The sequence below is a fragment of the Vespula vulgaris genome, chromosome 10 (assembly GCF_905475345.1).
Source record: "Vespula vulgaris chromosome 10, iyVesVulg1.1, whole genome shotgun sequence".
NCBI lineage: Eukaryota > Metazoa > Arthropoda > Insecta > Hymenoptera > Vespidae > Vespula > Vespula vulgaris.
The window spans coordinates 7249244-7269721 of record NC_066595.1 but is presented as its reverse complement, the minus strand read 5'-3'; the positions used below and the strand labels follow the sequence as shown (position 1 = coordinate 7269721).

Here is a 20478-nt window from a genome sequence, read left to right as displayed (position 1 = left end):
CACTTGATCGTAAAGCCGGCAAAGGGACAACGCTGTTCACTTTTTATCGTCGGAAAAGTAAAGTGAAGTTGTTACTTTCTCTCTCTTAAATTCCTCTTGGGTCCCCCGAGACGAAAAGCACCCCTCATTCTCGAACTGTACGGACTCAGAGCTTTAAAAGCCTCGCCTCGGCCCCGTTTCTATTCCCGCGGACGATAAGCTTCGTTAGCAGCTGTTCCGCCCCGAGAGACTCGTGAGTTCTCTCTGAATATCTTACATCCGGAATTGCTACATTTCGTATCCTCCAACTCAGCTATCTTAGCTTTGCTAATAACTTCCTATATTTCTTAGACAACGTTATTATTCGGCACACCGACTTATCTTTTTTATCGCATGATTTCTGAACGATCTGAACGATCGATTCTGAGAAAAAAAAGACAACATAAAGAACAGAAAAAGAGAAAAAGTAAAAATCGAAACTTCAAAATGCAATATTTGAAGTTGAAGAGAGTTCGAAAAGAAAAGTATCCGACGAACTTGTCAATGCGATCACACGGTCACTCGATCGAAAGGTTTTTGCGCCTGCGCGCTTACGCGTTTAAGGCCACGCGTGGAGCTTCGAAGGGCAAACAAACGTAGCGCGGCGAGAGGCAAACTTGGCTCTCTTGCTAAATTGGGTTAACACGAATCCCTTTACAATTTACGCTCTACGGGCTAACTCTAACAGTAGAACCGTATGCCGTCAACACTAGATTTTACTCTATCCTTAAGAAGAAGCACGATATCTCTCATTTTTGAACGATATCTCTCTAGAGACTTTTCCTTCCTCTTTCTCTTTTTTCTTTTTTCTTTTTTTTTTCATGTACTAGACATCCGCTTCTGATTTCACTTCTTTGAGAGAAAATGGAGAGTGTGAAAATAATCTGTCGAGTTTAACACCTCGACGGACTAATTTGGCATAAAAATCGTCTTCATACTTTTTACTTTAATTAAATATTAAATCTGTTAAATGTCGTGAAGGAGTAAAAAAGAATTTGAAGATAAAATGGCATTCGTTGTGTTAATTTCGTCATGTTTTTCATTTTTTTTCGTTTCTTTTTTCTTCGTCCTTTTCGATATACTTTTCCACTTCTAATAAAGAGAATAGTTTTCTTTCATGTTTCTTTTATATCAAAGATCTAACAAACTCGAGATACCGATTCTCTGACTAAGACCAAGAAGATATCGAGTTAAGAGGGAGTATTTCTTATCTTATAGACGGGATCGTCTCGAAGGTCGAAAACGCTTTTCGAAGGATACTCCTTTATAAATAACAAAGCGATCCTTTTGACATTCCTCTGAGATAAAGGTAGTACCAAGAGCACACTGAATTTTCTCTTTTTGCTCTTATAGAGAAAACGCGCCTTTGGGAATGGGCTTGATAGTATGCGTGATTTCACCCTAGAGATATCGCGCTACTTGCTCGTGTTATCAGAAGGATAACAATGAACTTCTTTTACATAGGAACACGCTTAATGCGCATACTAGCTACCGCACGTGCTATGCATATTTAGTAGAGATGTAATTGAATTTTTACAGAAATATTTTTAATTGGTAAAAATTGTCATTGTTGTTTGATAAATAGATATAAATTGGATAATGGAGTACATTTACTTTTTGGTTTCTTTTTTTCTCTCATTTCTTTTTTTTTCATTTTAATCGTAAGTCAGTAGTCAGATACATTTTGTACTCAAGGGAAAAATCGATAAGTTCAATTGCACTTTGCGTGCTGCTGTGCGCTTCCCCGTCTACAAAAAGTAGGTCTCTCGATTAGATACTCTACCATCATACCGTCTTTATAATGAGATTACTTACTTCGTTCGTCTGTCCTCTACTACTTCGAAAGTTTAACTTACATGCGACGATACAACGTTTATCTGTCTGTATTAAAACAAATTCGTTGGTAGAATCGTTAACATATTTTTTTTTTTTTATGATCGTCAAACAAATTTCCCATCCAAAAAATTTTGATACGTTTGTTAAATGTTTAATCGATGAATTTCTCGTATTTTATTTTCCGTTATAATTGATATATGTGTACTTATCCAATAATGAATAAGCGTATATTTAAAACGAAAAAAAATGAAGAAAATAAAAAAAGAATTTATTCCATTCGTGTTCCTTTAATAAGAATTACGTACCTATGATACGTTTCCGATTAAATTACGAGACCTGTATCCTACGTAGGATACAAGTCAACGACCGAGGATTTAATTTGTGTGCGACTCGAAAGAATCGATCACTTGTGTAATTCCGTAAACTAATCGTGCGTTGTTTCCACGCAATTTATTTTTAACGAACGAGGGCAAAATCGCAGTTATGTCATTTTTATCGTTAACTGGCGAAATCAATTTGACTTATATTCCGACGTTGACAAAAAATAACGAAGAATGATTAAAGAGAAGAAATTAACACGTTTTTTTGATAACGTCATCATGGTTTTTTGAAAATTTATGATCAAGTTACACGATTCTCCAGATTGAAACGCTTCGATTTACAAATACGAACCTTTTATTTCGTCTATTAAAACGATCGATCGAAATGTTCGATAAATGTAAAAATTGTTCCTATTCTGATTGCAGACTTAAAGCAAGATGGACGATCGCGTGGCCTGGAAGAACGTTCGCGTAGGTCGATGGATCTTCGTTAGCGCGTAATTTTCTGTGAAAGTGTTAACGTAGCCGTGTATCGCGTGCATACGTTCGTACGCTCTGTCGAGTTTTTCGCTCTCTTCTCTACGAACGTGTGTCGAGCAGAAACGATGCTGTAACCGTGCAGCTGCGAAGCGAGCTCACGACGGACACGATGGCACTGTTGTTCGCCGTAATCGTCATCCTGGTCACCACTGCCATGTCGCTGCCACCTGTCATCAGAATCGGTAAGTTTAGTTTTTAATGAACGTGACACGTAACAAAACGACAAAGATATTTGAGAGGATTAGTTGAAAGAATTAAAACGAACTTTACATATACGGTAAAATTGCTGATAATACAATATACATATATATATATATATATATATATATATATATATAAGTTTATAATGAAACCATACGGTCTTGCGTGTTTCAACGATAACATGTTTTTCATGAACGAAATGTATCGTTGACAACTCTGTTGATAACGTACTGAGCGCTTTTTCAACGTTTTTTAATCAATACACTTTTTGTATATGATTGTTATCGTAAATTTTTCTATGGAATATATATGTATGCATTTTTCGTATCTGAGGATCCATTCTTCGAAAGGCGCGTATGTATATACGTTCGTCCGGAACAAAAAGGTTGACAAAGGTATACAAAACAAAAAGAGAAGCCACATATACGTCTTTCTTCGTCGACAGTTCGTGTTAGTCCGAGGATTTCCTGACAGAATACCGACGCATATATGTTTTGTTTTGAAAACAAAAAATCCGACCAGGAACTGTACAGGAACTGAACAGGAACCGAACGCATTCTATCCTGTTACCAAAACAAAGAAAAGATCGAAACCCACAACTGAGATACTAACAAATGGTTTTCGTGTCCACAAAACCGAACTATCGAACAAAACCAGACTTAGTCTAAAATTTATGATTACGGTTCGCGTCAATAAAATACGATGATGGAAATAACAAAGTAGCTTCAATTTCTTAATTGGAGTAACAATCTCGTTATTATTGTCTGACGTGAGCTAAAAACTGCGAACTACTAACTGACTGTACAAAGAGCACATATCAAAGTTTCAAATAAACGTTCGACTTCATTAAATTAGCGGTTCCCTCGACGATTTCTACTTTGAAGCGAATAAATCGAGCTCGAACAAGTCACGGTCGAGTAAGCAGCGAAAGCTTCCGAATTCAACCGGAAGTTTTATTTATGGACACTCATTGAGAGCTATCTTTAATTTCTCATCTAACTCAATAAAAATCATTGGACGAAACAAAAAATAGGATATGGATATTTTGTTATTTAAATTAAGTGATTTTTTCTTTCACCAAATTTTTTTTTCTTTCTTTTTTTTTTTTTTGATAATGAGTGAAGTAAACGAGTAAATCTCGTAACTTTGAAACTGAGTTTCTTAAAGGAAAACAAAGATATCGCGAAGATATTGCATTTTTCGAATTAAACTTAGAGACAATGATAGAAGAAAAGCCGTTTGTAAAAGTTTCAAGGGAACATTATAATTCTGTCACGTGTGATACCGTCGCTCTCCCTTCGGTACCTTTCGCGTGTCTTGCGAAAAACGCATTTCCTCATAAAACTTCATGAATATTTTCAAAGTTTCTCCATGGCATTTTTCACTTATTCGTCCTGACGTCTTTCCAATAAATATGCTAAAAAATTCTTTAACGAAAAAATGAATTTCCTTTCTTCTTTTTAAACCAACGGAATTACCCGAAAAATTTGGAAAATGCAACGAGACTAAATTCTACGCGTAAAGAAAAAAAGAGAGAAGAGAAGGAAGGAAATTTGACTTTTTTTCTTTTTCTTCCTTTTTTACCTCGCTTTAAATCTTCCAACAAACCAGAGGATTATTATAATTCCGGCGCCGTAGTGGCAATTTTGTCATGTATAAGCGGCACGCGAGCCCGGCTATCCGCTCGTAAAATCCATGCTTAATAAAGTTCTCGATGGCATGCCGTGAACGGAAGCGAACCACCATCGAGGTAACAGCATTAAGGATTTATAACTCGGTGTCGTGGTACGAAGAATTTTAATATGCTTAGAAGCTCTAGGAAGATGCGGTTACTCATTGTCAACCAGAGTCATGCGGTATTTCGACTGCGCTAACAAGACGACTTTCTTTCGTCAACGAATCCGAAATTCTTACCTAAGTTCCCTCAGCTATCTCCACGTTTATCAGTTCTTGCAAACAGAAGAAAAGAAAAAAAAAAAGTATTGCTCGTTCAACACTGTTCAAATACTATCGTTCATACGAAAGAATTATCGATTTTTATAAAAAAAGTATAAGAAAAAAAAAAAGAAAAGTTCGAAATGCGATACCAGTAAAATCTCATAAACGTAAAAGTGCGAAACAGAGATTGATAGAAGGCTCTTATCTTTCTTTCAGATGACACCATAGAGTTTCCATTAAAATTCTGAGCAAAATTATTCCGAGTGACTCTTCCGTGGTTATTACCGATTCCTTCTTTAGATAGAATATTTCAAGTAATATTTTCATACTGAAAGCTTTTTTCTTTCTCACTTAATTTACTTCTCTCTCTCTCTCTCTCTCTCTCTCTCTCTCTCTCTCTCTCTCTTTCTCCCTCTCCATCTGTCTTTTACTTTTTCCTTTTTTACTGCGACTTTGTCATAGCAATTTTATCTTCGATAATCGATGAAGAACAATAACCACGTTCGCAATCTTCAGAGAAAAGTTGATCGAACGACAAAATCGCGAAAGAATCAACGGTGGTCGAGCGAAGAAGCAAAGTCGGCGTTTTCTTTTTTATCCGGTATATATCGCGTACGAAGGCACTTTTTAATTTCTTCTTGAGAACGTATCTATAAGCGAACGATCGAACACGCCATAAATTATTCAATTTTTAACCTAGAATCTGGCAATCGAAGCCGATACTTTTGATGCAAATGTCGAAACCTCTTCTTGTCATATTCCATCCAATCTTGGCAACTGATTGTCAAAGTTCATAATATCTGATTACCTTTCTAAGAAGAAGAGAGAGAGAGAGAGAGAGAGAGAGAGAGAGAGAGAGAGAGAGAGAGAGAGAGAGATAGTGCCATTATTTTTTACTCACACAGATACAAGAAAATGCACTTATATAGAAGCGAAACAACTCGATGCAAAACGCTGAGTCGTGCTTTTAGAATTCTGAGGAGGTAAGTATCGATTTAGGCCTTGATTCATATGGTACGTGCATACCCACATATATAGACATACGCGCGCGCGCATTCATCTAAGATTATATCTTTTTATATATATATATATATATATATATATATATATATATATATATAAACGTGCTCTCACATTTGTCCTACGTACTTAAAAGAACAAAGAAAAAAGTAATTTTTGTCATTCCCGCAGCATCACAATTTTCATCTTCGTATCAGAGCTCGAAAAAGAAAAACTCGAAAGATTCGAAAAAGCTATTCTATCCAAGCCGTTTTTATTAATAATAATCATTTTAACGAAAAACGTTTCATAGGAATGATCTCGCGAATCGCGCGTTTACAACTTCAATGAAGAGGAGGAGCTTTAAGTGTAAACAACGTTATCGCGGATAATTTATTAGAACGACGCGATAATACGCTGGCCGTAATCTCTAACTAGGGTCGTTAACGGGAACGATCGACTCTCGGTGCAGAGTCGAGACGAAACGAATATACGAGGATTACATTAATGAGATTTTCCTACGAATAATGTAATCTCGGAGGTGTGACAAAGGCAAATGAAAACTAGAGATCTAACGACCTATCCTCGATAGCTAATATCGAGTATCGATATTAAACATTTTTAATATTCAAACTATCTTTACTTTTCGACCTGATGAATTATTATTCAATAATAAAAAAAAAGGAAAGCTAAAAGTATAACAATGTTAAACAATTTTAAAGTAATCACAATGATAGAATACGAACGATTTTACACTAAAAAAATTTCGATATGAACTACGAAGACTCGGCGAGTTAATTTGAAGCGATAAAATCGAAATTCTCATATTCCGATAAAGATTATCGTTGATAGAGATCCTTTTGTCCAGGAACTCGACGAAGAATTTTCATATCGAGAAGGAAACCTCGTACAAAACCTCACACGTAAGAGAAAAGGGACAGGGAAAAGAGGAATCGAACGATTTGCCTGTTTATTTCATATCCTGATGGTAAAGTGACAATTTTTAAATTTTCGATTCGAATCGAAATTTTCGTTTTTTCCCTTCGAAAAATTCTGTAACAAATATATTTTACAGAAAGACAGAAGACAGCTTAATCGAAATATACGAAAGAGCGAAACGATCCTTTTTTCTTTTTTTTTTTTTTATTGTCAAATAAATCGAAGTAGTGTGCAATCCGTATGATCGATTGCAAAAACATACTCGTAGTATCGATTCGATTCTAGTACGAAATCTAGATCGATGTTTGTCTTCTTTCATGGGAATCTCCAACCTTATATTACTGTCTCTCTCTCTCTCTCTCTCTCTCTCTCTCTCTCTCTCTCTATCTTTCTCTTTATTTTTTTCTTTTTCTCCTGGTTTCACCGTTTTACGGCGAAAAGATGGGTGCTTAGGGGGAAGGAAGACGAACGGGTCTACTCTAACTCCGCAAACAGGATCGTTTTATTTGAAATGTTCTCGTGGTCACCGCCCACGAAATTTTGTCTCCGACATTTATTACGATAAAAAAAAAAAAGAAATCCCTTTGGCCCAAGAATGTTTGTGGGTCGAAGAATGTCTGTACTTCTACTACCGCATAATACGACGACATATTATACAATAATACCATATTCGTCTATTCTGACTTTTCGTTCATCGCATTTCATCAAGTATGTACACGAACTTGGAAATTTGATCGGCCGAAATCTATATACCCGATGAAAAAGAAAAAACGATGGTGAATTCATACGTCTAAACCGAAAGGAGCTGAAGCTATCGGAATCTTCTTGATAACCAGATGCGGGTGTACGTAATCCTTTTCTTATATCTGACGTGAGAATTTGCACGAAAGGATTTCGTATTGGTTCGAAGGAGTTCAGATCTTGACTCTCCGATCTCGACTCGTTCGTATATCTTCCATAATAGGACCTTTTAAATGAAGATATTTTTCGTTTTTTTTTATTTTTTTTTATTTCTTTTTCTTCTTTTTTTTGTTAAAAAAAAAAGCTGATAATATCCAATGATCCAACGTGTTAATCAATTGAAAGAAATCAAAATATGCTTCGTACAAGTAGTGAGAAAATATGGATGATTTGATTAAACAGTGACGTGAATAATACAGAAGCTTAACAACCATTGAATCAATACGAAGAGTGACTAATGAAGAACTAGACTCGAAATCTTCTTTTATAAAAGAAGAAGGATAGGGTTAGCAGGCTGATATTGTCGGGCGGGGTGTGGAACAAGTAGTCATTTCGGCGATGAGATCAGCCTGTCGAACTCTGCGCCATGTTCTATTTGTCCGACCGGAATAAAAGCTTTCAATCGCGATGGAAAATCCTTTTTCTGGATCTTCGATATATCCAGCTTTCGTCCTTCGAAGATTGTGGTCAACAAGAAAGTCTGTAATATACTTCATACAATTTTTCACAGTAATACATTTCTTTTTATTTTTATAATTTTACTGATTTAAATAGATATTGTAAAATAATATAAATAATATTATAAGAAATCGTAAAATATCGAAATTATATATTTACAAATTGTACAAAAGAAACTTTTTCAATTTAGAATAAATAATATTAATGGTGTTGTTTAATTATTCCTTTCGATAATTAACAATGAACCTTTACGGTCATTCATCCTTCTCCCGGCAAATCTTCTTACATCGATCGATGATTAAAAAGGGATTAGCAAACTACCAAGTTCTCTCCCAGAGATCCATTATTGAGTAACAGAGAGAGAGAGAGAGAGAGAGAGAGAGAGAGAGAGAGAGATTAAAGGAAGAAACGGACTGTCCGTTCGTCTCAAAGATTTTTCTTCTAAAACATCTGCTCTTCATTATCTCCGTTGCCAAGCCTACCAAAAATTCAATCATTCTACAAACGAAAATGAAATTAATTATTTGAAAGAACCTAAATCAAAAGAAATTCGAAAACTCTAATTGCGTCAAAATATATTTGCCAAACTTTGAAGAAAAAAAGGAAAATAAACACAAGCTAATTTGTCGATGACTTTTGCCTTTGCATCGTATCGAATGCAATACCCTCGTTGAAAGTTAACATTTCGTTGTTTCGCTAAAACTACATAGTCGAATAGATATTTCATGCCTAATTCCAATATGTTTTAATTGTGAAAATCTTCGCCAATCAAGGCTCTTCGATCCGATCGAGAAGTGGAACGCGCTAATAAAATCTCTCTTCAACTCTTCAATGCAGTTCGAGTATTCCAGCAACATTTCTTCCAATTACTCGACAGCTTAACATATTGCATTTTATATTAACGAACGAAAAATCATGTCTGAACTTTATATGGGAATAACACGTTGATTCCTCGAGAAACAAATGTTTATAAATTTTTTTAAGATGTTCGAAGATAATAAAGATCTATAAATATATTTCCTTCTAAAAACAAACAAATTAACTATGATAAAAATCAACATCAAAATTACATCATAATATTGCCATTTCTAACTTAATTATATAATATCTATGTATAATATAATGTTATATAATAGACAAGTTATATTAAACTTGACAACTAAATAAGATAATTTAGCGTTTTGACGCATTAATTAAAAAGCCGCAAAATAATAAGAACCTTGCGATTGCAGTTTGAGAGCTCGACAACTATAGTCAATAACAATTCGCAATCCAATCAAGGACTTATATTTCAGCTTCCCATCGTCGTCGGTTAAATCCTTTAGAATTCAAGGATTTTCTCTCACTATTCCTTTTTTCTTCTTTTTGACGACACTTTTCATCATTTTTCGTCCACGACGTTTTCCTTTATTTTATATAACTCATCGTTAATGAATCAATGTTCTATCAACGTCAAAATTTGACATAGTTGATATAGTTCCTGAACATAGTGAAAATCCTGAAATTATTTTCGACATTGCTTACTCGAATGAATCGAATATTAATAACATTCCTGAGAATAGACTCGTCAAAATATCTTCGTATTGATTTCACATCGCTATAGAAGTCCGCCATCTTCCAAACTATCTATCCCTTTCTTTCTTTTCTCGATACACTGTCAAAGCTATCTCATCGATCGTACATTTCCTGCGAACGTGTTTACTTCTCTTTGAACATGCGTCTCCATGGACCACAAGTTTATCTTTTCTTCTTTCTTCTGGTGACTGAAGAGAAAGTTATGCAGTTAAGTTAAGGAAACCTATGAAAACTTCCTTCAACTCGCGAGAATATTTACGAAGAAGAAAAGATTCTTTTCTATTAAAAATAAAAAATAAAAAAAAGAAAAAGAAATGATAACCAGTCGAAAAGAGTCTAACTCGAGGTGTTTGATTAATTTTAAGATAAGCTATATCAACAGTTGACGTTGGAACAAAGTAAAACCTTAGAAAAAGAATTGGATACGGTCGAGGATCGTAAAAATGGCGTCGGATCAAACAGATAGCTGTGGTATACAGGTGGCTCCATAATTTATACTTTATCGTCGGCATCGCAACGCACGTGCGTTCTTTTTGCTTCCGCGATTCCAGGCTGGGTCATAAAATTGTTTTACCGCTCCCGCGGGTGTCCGAACTCTATGTGTAACACAGTGAAACCGATTCGATGGAGAATGAGATAGAAAGAGAGAAAGAGTGTGTGTAAGAGAGAGAGAGAGAGAGACCGGGTAAAAAGGGAGACTACCTCTCGTTGTCGAGAGGAAAAAAAGAGACAAGCGTTTCCTCCGTTAGTTTGTTCGTTGGTCCGTTCGGTCGTCATTAGTCCGAATGTCGACGAGTCCAACCTGGAACAAAGTAAATACGTTGAACACTCACCTGCTCTATCTATGCGAGTGATCAGCTGTGAATTCGATCGATTCGTCGAAATTTCCACTTGTTTCATTTGATTTCACAGTTTGACTTTCTATCGAAGGAATCAGGCCGCGCTATATAAATATTTTCCTCTTTGTTTTAATATCGAGTTCGACGAGATAAATAAAATATGCTTTGGATTTTTCCATCGATTTACTTTTCAAATAAAACACTAAATGACATATAGTATAATATCGCGACTATATCCGCAAATTTTTCTCCAAAGAATCTACGATTTCGACCATTGCAATTCTTTGTACGTAGAACACGGGTCAGGACGATATTTCACGAAACGCGGAATTTAAATACAAGTAGAAGTGAAAAAACAGCAGAATAGGATCGCGAGGATTTATTCGCGTCGGTGGTACGAATTATTTCCCACAGCTGTCAAAGCAGCCGCAATTTACAACTTATTTCGCATTGTCGTAGGCTCCGATTTTACTCGAAGATAGAAATTTCAATTAATTCTCAACTTAATCAACTTTAACGCACAAAATATTCACTATTAAAAATTCTCAAAGAAATTTTTATCAAAGAATATTTTATTAAATAATATAATAATGATAAAACAAAATCAAAATTAAAATATTATATGGATCATCGTTTATTCGTCACTTAAATACACTATATACGAAATCGTAAAAATCCATTTATTTATATGAAAATTATAAACCGTTTAAATAAAGTCGATGGAAAGATAAAACCGTTTCTAGGTAAAGGAAAATTATATTGTGTGACGTATATCCAATTACAGAGATATGAAGATTTGAAAATCATCACAAAAGAAAATCTAACGCCTATATACGATATTTTGAATGTTTTTGATTCCATGCTCGGTTCCGTCGTACAGTTTGTAGGATTTACAATCGGTTTGATTAAATTTTGGTTTAATCCCACGGATTCCCTCTTTCTCCCCCTCTCTCTCTCTCTCTCTCTCTCTTTCTCTCTCTCTATCGCGAAAGGAATTATTTGCCAACAATTCTCGTTCGAGATTCACTAGCTTTCGATTTAATCTTCCCCTCTCCTTCTCTCTCTTTCTCTCTTTCACTCTCACTCTCTTCCTCTTTCGGTTGCGTCGAGTCTCTCTCATGTTTCCTCTCAACTTTCCTCTACGTCCCTCTCCGACACCGGCGCCATAGGATCTCTGCAAACTGGCCGAATGAAATTATGTGTCGCACAATGGAAATCGATCGTAAGGATGTTTACGTCATAACATTAAAATCGATAGAGACGAGTACCTGTAAACAAATTTTGTCCTCTCTTTCGCAACCTCTTTTTTAGAAAAAAAAAAAAAAATTGACATCGTTCAAAGCTATTTCATATATGAGTTTACAATAATTGTATTCCCTTTATCTAAACGCGAAAGATGAAATGCGCACGTGTTCTTATCGTAGAAGGTTAAAATCAGCGTTTAAGACCTCTTTAAATAACCTTTCAACGAGGCCATTAAAAATTTGTAATTTTCACTTTAATTCGAGGTAAACTTTCCTCAACGAAAGCGAATCCTCTCATTCCCCAAGGATCTTTTTTAAAGCAAAGAATATTAGATCAACGAGTAGATATAATAACCGCTTCGGAGAAGAATTTGATTCGAAAAATAACTCATAAGAATCTAACTATAACTTCGAACTTCGGAAAAATAATGTCTCGATTATACCGAGAAAGATATTTTTTTCGTTATTTATTATCTACGAAATTAGTTCTACACTAATAATACACGTTCTATACACGTTTTAAATCAATATCCTGGTTGAGAACTTTGATGACAGAAATCGCAAATCCGATCACGAAAATCCTTGTCTTATGGCGCACAATTTCGAGTTAACTCCGAAGAACTTGCTGCATCAATTGATAAAGACATTAAGGGAATATATATATATATATTTGTGATTTAATAACGTGTATATATATATATATATATATATATATTTTCAAATATATAAATTAATCGAATAAATACGTCGGTTAATGCTAAGCAATTCACCAATATTCATATTTTTATTTAGCAGATCGTAACTTCATGAAAATGTTTGCGTTTGGTATCATTGAGTCAGTATATTTTACATACAAGACCGCTAATTTAACCGTTCGTTATTCGAATTAACAAAGATCGATTTTGGTCTCTCAATGAAGTAGAAGGCCATTTCGAAACATGGCCACGATGTTGATTTCCCACCTTGAATAGCTCCCTTGAAAGGAAGCTCTCGTGATCATTAAAGGGATTTTGCTTCGCCACAGGAAATTTCCACGGTGAAGAGACGAAGGGAAAGTGAGGACCGTAGTCCGTTGATGTTTCATTTGCATAGACCCCGTGCTCCGGCTAATAATGCTAGCTTCGATTCGACCGATAGTCCGCGGCCTTTGTACTATAGCTAATATTTAACCAGCGCTCGCGTAACTTTGACTGAAACGTGACGAAACTAGAATATTCGTCTTAGCTTGAATAATAATTCAATTGTAATCTACGTAGATGTCATTTCTCTGAATAATTCAAATTTCAGGTTCATTAATACATACTACTACGTTATCTTACCATCTCGATTAAAAGCTTTCTAACTACAAAGGAACCTTCCTAAATTACCTTCAATTTAACAAAGGAATCTTACAAATAACTTCAAGGTACATTGCTTTAATTGTAAACTATTCTAGTTTATAGGATCAAATTGATTATCATTCGTATGGAATATAACTGTCCATATCTAATCGTCTTAAAAGATTACGTATTGTTTCGAATCAGTTAGCATAATCGTGTTGTTATATTCGAACTAATCCGACAGTAACTCCCCTTTGCGGTTAACTTCCGACACATATTATGCGGCTGAGATAAAGCATATCTAATACCTTTATGGTCGTACGTTCTACATTAAAACATAAATCGCAAAATTCTATAGATTAAACGATATCGATCGATCGATCGATTAAATTTATCTACGTATAAATGAAAGTAGAAAAAAAAAGAAAAACAAAATGAACACTATATCCGTCGATTAATAATTCTCTTCGGTACTCTTTATGCATATTTACCACGAGCTCTATTAAGGTCGGTACTCCTAGGACAGAAACGAGAAATATAAAAAATTTACCCTCTGTCATAATTCATACCGTAATTAAAACGCATAACGTAGTTTAGCCACAGGTAACACGTTCTAGAGTTGGCCGGTCGTTAGCAGTCGAGAGAGGCTGCCCGACGGCAACTCGACGACGACGACGACGACGACGACGACGACGACGACGACGACGACGATGGTAACGGCAATAGTGTGGACCTGGACAAGGGCGAGGAGCGAGAGGCAATGGTGACAACGTTATATGAAAATTTATTAGCGAAAGGTAGAAATATGCGAGGTTGACGACCGTCAAAGTACCGTATATTTCTCGGCTTTTCTTTCTTTTTTTCTCTCTTTCTTTTCTTTTTTTTCTTCTATTTTTCTTTTCCCTTCGTTTTTTCATAAAGATACATCCACTGCTAACGAAAAGATAAAGCTACTTTGAATTTTAGTCGACCGCTTGATCACGAAATTTTTCCTCTTGAAAAACGTCCAATTAATTTAGACGTAGAAAGTCAGTCGAATCGAAGGACACTCGAGCAACATGCTTCTCCTACTTGTTCCAGAGAAATAGGTTCAGAGAACATACGTCAACGGAATTACCTCGCGGCAAGAAAAGCCGGCCTAGCCGTATATCCCTTAGGATCCTACGACCTCCGTTCTCCGTTAATTTACGTGCTTGCCTATATTTGCAGTCGCTTAATACATTCGACCTGTACGTACGTTTAATTAATGATCGTATGAATCGATTTGCGAAATTAATATACCTGATTATTATTCCATTGCAATGTTCCTTAGGTATATATGTACATATCAATGTAAGAACGTTAAAATCCCTTTGTTTGGAAAAGAGAAAAAAAAGAAAGAGGGACAAAAAAATATATGCTTATTTTCTTATTTATAAGGTAACTACCATGACCGTCGAGTGACACTTTCAAACTAGATAGACAAAAGTTATTTGCCGACTCCATCATACTGACCACGGGAAAAGTTAATAAAAAAGTAAAATAAGAAGTAGCTACTTACTTTTCTCAATCCAAGATTCCTTCGCAACAACTTTGATATAATTCTAACAATAAGTCTCTGTTCCCACTCGGAGTGTACTTATTTCGTTCTTCTTCTTCTTTTTCTTCTTCTTCCTCTTCCTCTTCCTCTTCCCTCTTTCTTTCTCTATTGCTATAGCTTCGCTTTGGATTTACTCTTACAAATCCTCCGATTTTTCTGATGTCCTACGTAGCTCTTTAACAGTGCTTTATTTCGGCCCTTACCCTTTAGACTATTCGCTATTCATCGCTATACTCTCTCTCTCTCTCTCATTTCCTTTTCCTTTCTCTCATTCTCTCATTCTCTCTCTCTCTCTCTCTCTCTCTCTCTCTCTCTTTTTTCATCTCTTAACCTCCTTTCATGCTTCGCTAATTCTTTGTATTTAAATTATATCACGTTTGAGCTTTCTTTGGTAATTAAACTTCCGGCGTATTTGAACAGTCGAGAAACATAACGAATGTATAATAGTATAATACGTTAAAGAAATTAAAGCGACTAATTCCTTACATAAATGTAACGTTTTCTCGATCGACCAAAATATATTACATTTACTACTTGCCTTTATATATCAACTTCGTTTACACAAAGGAGACAAGGAAATGATGAACGATCGAAAAACGAACGTAAAGAAGAACCGAGTAAGGCAAAGCCTTTAACAGAGTATCGCTAGAAGAAAATGATTTTTCCGTTGTAACGAGGAACGTTCTGCGAATGAAAAAACGTTATTTCGGAAGAACAAATGTGTACATCTGTGGCTTGTAGTAAGAAATATCGAAACTTTCTTAAAGAAGTTATCGGAACGTCGATGAAACGTAATTTATGATAAAGAGAAAAGAATAGAGAGATAGAAAATAAATATCTGTACTTATAGATATTTTCTATAAGAAAAATAATAAAATAAATCTATATATATAATATATATTATATTTTCTATCTATTTCTTATAATAAGAACGTACTTTTATAAAGTAATGCGTAAATTGAAAATAATAATTACACAGAGAAACTGAATTTATCTAAACTTCTAACGACTACACTCTTCGGTGTTTAAAAGCAAACTGATATAAATTAAGCTACATACGTGATATAATTTAAAAGACATACGTATATGTTAGGAACGTAACCTTACAATCTACGTAAGGACATATGCGTAATCTTATTTATCAACACTTTGAAAGTTACCTTGACACCACAACAACAAGCTGTTTTTAATTTCGTAAGTACAAGACAAAGAGAAAGACAGAGAGATGGAGAGACAAAGAGAGATAGAGAGAGAGAGAGAGAGAGAGGGAGAGAGAGAGAGAGAGAGAATATCTGACATTACGTCAAAGCGCGAATCACAAGTTCAAACATAACACTAAGATAATTAGATTCACCGAAGTCCACACGATAATGGCCCTCCGTTTCGACAATTGGCTTAACATACCATAAACGCTGTGGTTGGCAATCCGTTTGACGGATAGATGAACCCTTCCTTTGATCCTTGAGGAACAATCGAAAGCATTTACTATGCGAAGCGAAACACGTTCGATCAATGATGTCTCTACATTATAACCGATCGAAAACTTATTATGTAGTTGTAAAACGGATTTCATACTATATTAAAATATATCAGAACTTGTTCACTATTGTTACTAGATCCTTATGTTAAAATTTTCTTTCGTTAACGAATAACTCGAAATTGAGAAACTCATGAATGTATCGATATTGTTTTTTTTTCATTTTATGATCGAATATATACATTAAAATATATTTATAGTAACAGATACTTTTACTGTCTATTATATGCCCGTCCCTCTATTTACGTGATACTTTATTTACTCGAGTTTTCTTTTTATTTATTCTTTATTTACTTTTTTTTTCTTTTAATAATTCCTCCGATTACGCGGACTCCATTTATACGCGGTTTTAATTTACGCGGTCTTATTTAACACAATCCTTTCTTTCTCTCTTTCATTATTAGTGATTATTCTTTTCGCAAAAAACGAAAACTTAATTCATCAAAGTACCAAGTACTAATATTAAGATACAATTTTTTAATATTATATTATTACAATTTTTGAAAATTATATTATTAATATTAGATACAAATTTGAAAATTGACTGTTGCGCTGTAATCGGTAAAAGTTAAGACAAATTTAAATAATGAAACAAATTGTTGGATCAAAAATTGTATAAATTGGCACGATGCATGAGTTGTATCATCACTTATCTGTGTGTTAATTTGAGATAGTGACTTTATGCCAATTAAAAAGAGAAAGTCAATGGTTTTATATTACTGTTCAGACAGCGGTAAAGAATAAAATTTACTATGATTTTTCAGAATTTTTATTGAAATTTTTTTACGAAAATATGTGAAATAAATCTTTTTATAATTTATATCAGCTTTTTTCTTTAGTATTTTTTTTTTTTTGTACTGGTGAATTCTTTTTGCTCGGTTAACTTCCGCGTAAAAAACAAACCGTGTGAAACGGATAATATGCGTAAATCAAGTGACGAATGTATACTAGTATATTATTAGTACTAGTAACAGATATTTTTTATCATCGTTATTTAATTTTTATGACAAGTAAATATGACTACAGAGATGTTGCGATATGAAAGTTTCAGTTACATTGGAAAATAAGTAAGATTTATATGCATGATTGTCATTCGATATAAAGATTGTTAAATTGACGGAAACTAGAAATTCGGTCCAATTTAATTTGCAAAATCTAGAGAAAAAAGAATTTAGCTTTTTCTTACGAATTCTCATTACGAACAAGTTGGAAGAAGAGCTTGCAATTACAACGTCCGTTATTTTCTTGGTAGAACGAAAGAAAGTCGAGTGAAACTTTGGTATAATGGGAACGGCGTGGAAATAAAAAAGAAAAGTTCATCGAGATCGTTAGATCCTAATACAACGGATTTGAAAGAATTTCGACGCAAAAATTTCCAAACAGAAATGTATTTCGAAGGAACGTAAACACAATATTTGATCTCACAAAGAATAAATTTAATTGGAGTAGATGGAAAGTACATGGTAACTGAGAGAAGCAATCCCAAAACACGCACTTTGTTCCTTCGCGAAATACTTTCTTTCAGGATAAAATCCAAAAGATTTCAAAGCTGGAAGTAGAAAATACACTTAGCCATGAAACACATATTGCGCTGTTCCTCGGTTACTTCTTTCCTTATATCGTATTTCTTTATTTTCTTACCTTACGAGCTCGCACTCGAGATATCAAGGAAATTAACTCCGACGAATCTAATTGAATTTCGAAAATTCGAAGCTTCGATAAAATCTACCAGTCTACGAACGGTAAAGTAATTGAATACGACTATGGTCCTGTTGGTTGGTAACACTGACTATACGCGAATCTACCCTCCTCAATTCAATTTCTCCCTTCGGGAGACATTGAAGGAGTCTTCCTCACCCCTTACTACGAATTTTAAACAGGCTCCTTTAGCCTCTCTTAGCTTTACGCCGCGTCTACGCTTTTTCCATGCATCCCTCGTCGACTGTCTCTCGTATCTGTAGTCTTGAGAATACTGAACCTAGTGTCGGAGACTAATCTTCTACACTTACATATGTATACACACACACACACACACACACACATACACATATATACATATCCTATTACTCAGGATGTTCCTAAGACAGGTGATTCTTCGCAAGAAAGAAAAGGCTTTTTCCTTACTCCGATTAAATCCAAAAAACGACGCTCTTTTTTCCGATCGCGTCGCAATAAATTCAGGGGATTTCTCCGTTGATTTTAATAAACCGATTTATAAGTAAAACATAAAAATATTCTTAAAACGATACGAAAGATAAAAGATGATATTTACGAAAGAGAGAAAAGTGTTTATTTTTTTTTTTTTAAGAAAAAAAAAACGCTTTTATTAAGACACGACAATGGACAAAAAAAGATGCAAGTTTTTGTAATCGGTGATTATTTCGTGATATTATGCATAATTGAACGATGGATTTTTCTTCGAATCTTATTTAGTGTCGTCATCGATCAAGGTCGTAAGTGAGAGTCGTTGGCAATGCCTCTGCTTTCAATGACCGTTCGCATGGAAAGCCTTTAAAAAGTACTAAATACAGCGCGTTCGCAGGAACTTACCGTGCAATAAGTCCTACATGCTCGAGCGAGCTTGCGTTCCAATGGGCGGAGGAAAATCGGCGATCCGTAAAAGATCGAAAAGCGCGTTGTCGATACTGTAATGGAGTGGCCTTTTTTTCCTCTTTCTTCTTCTTTTTTTTTGCAAGAATTTAGGAAGGATCGCCAATGTCCTTCGCTGGTAATTCTTCGTCGATTTTCTCTCTATCGGCGTTGTTTTTACTCGGAACGATCGACTTTGATTGAATGAATCTTTGTATGAAGATCAAGATAAGGGCGAGATAGAGAGCGAAACGAAAAATAGAATGAAACGAAAAGAAATGCGTTCGAATGGCACTTAATCAGAAAAAAGAAGAGAAAAAAATAAACGAAATTGTTTCTGGTCATCGGAAAAGAACATTTCTAATCTTTTCTCTCTCTTTTTCTCTCTTGCTCTCTCGTTTTCTTGAATTACCCTTCTCTAATGACCCTCCCTACTATCCCCGTAGATACCATCGACATCCACTCGGGATTCATCCTTTTCTTTATCGAGCACGTATGTACTTGGAGACTTTAATTAATAGCCGTCGCACAGGAGAAATTCGTTTCTAGGCAATCGTTTAAGTTTTCCTACGTCCCACGTGTTCCAACGACACGAACGAACGAATCAATGTGGTCTCTCCACGCTAATCGCATTTAGTGTTTCTTCTCTCCATATCTTCCTTTCTTTTCTTTATCTCTCTCACTCTCTTTCATTACGATCACTTTATCTCATTTATTATAGATTTTATAATCTGCGATAGAAGATGGAAAGTTCTTAATGTATTCTTTATGCGATTCCATATTAATTAATTTTCTAATTACGTAGCAACGTAAAAGGATCGATTTATTCGTAGACATCGAGTCGTTTAGAATCTTCTATTTTGCTGCCGATAGACCGATCGTTGAGTTTATCCGAAGTATAGTCCAGTGTTAATAACCCTATTCGAGCTAGTTATAGGAATAACGGGAAAGACATTAAGCGTTAACACGACCGATCGTGTATCTATATTTTCATTAATCGTTACGCTGAAATATCAAGGGAATAAACGTACATAGGTATGTGTGTATTCGCCTAAAATTCATACTACCGGAGGCAAGCTCGAAGTTACCTGACAATGAATAGAAACTTGATAGAGGTAGGAAACTTATCAAGTATTCACGACATTTAACTCTCCTCGTCAAAGCGTGTAATTCGATAGTTATGCGTTTAGGAAAGTCTTTTGCGTGTAATCGGTATGAAAATAAAGGGATTGCCTATGAAATCTCTTTTATTATCGTTAATAATATATGCACGGACAATTGCAGTAATCAATATTTAACGATGTTAAGGTATTTAACGCTAATTCTCTCGTTATTGAATTTAGAATCACATCGGGTCGTAAAAAGATAGTGATATCAATGATTTATAAATTAAAAAATAATATGATCTTTCATATAATATATTAATTTTATTAATACATATATACATGCATATATATATATACACAAATGATTTATAAATTTAAAAAAATTAAAAAACAATATGATTTTTTGTTTTTTCATTCTTCATATACTTCATATAAAACATTAATTCCATCAATATATATATATATTAAAATATTCAAATT

General features: G+C 34.7%; 1 protein-coding gene across 9 annotated transcripts in view; it reads left to right on the top strand.

Moving 5' to 3' along the window:
* The window catches only part of LOC127067073 (glutamate receptor ionotropic, kainate 2), a 125365-nt gene that overhangs the window by 47165 nt on the left and 57722 nt on the right, over window positions 1-20478 (top strand). For all 9 annotated transcript variants that reach the window (XM_051001591.1, XM_051001590.1, XM_051001586.1 and 6 more), the window contains exon 2: window positions 2601-2896. In XM_051001591.1, coding sequence (XP_050857548.1) covers window positions 2824-2896 — 73 coding nt within the window. In that variant the 5' untranslated portion in view covers window positions 2601-2823. The remainder of the gene's footprint in view (window positions 1-2600; window positions 2897-20478) is intronic.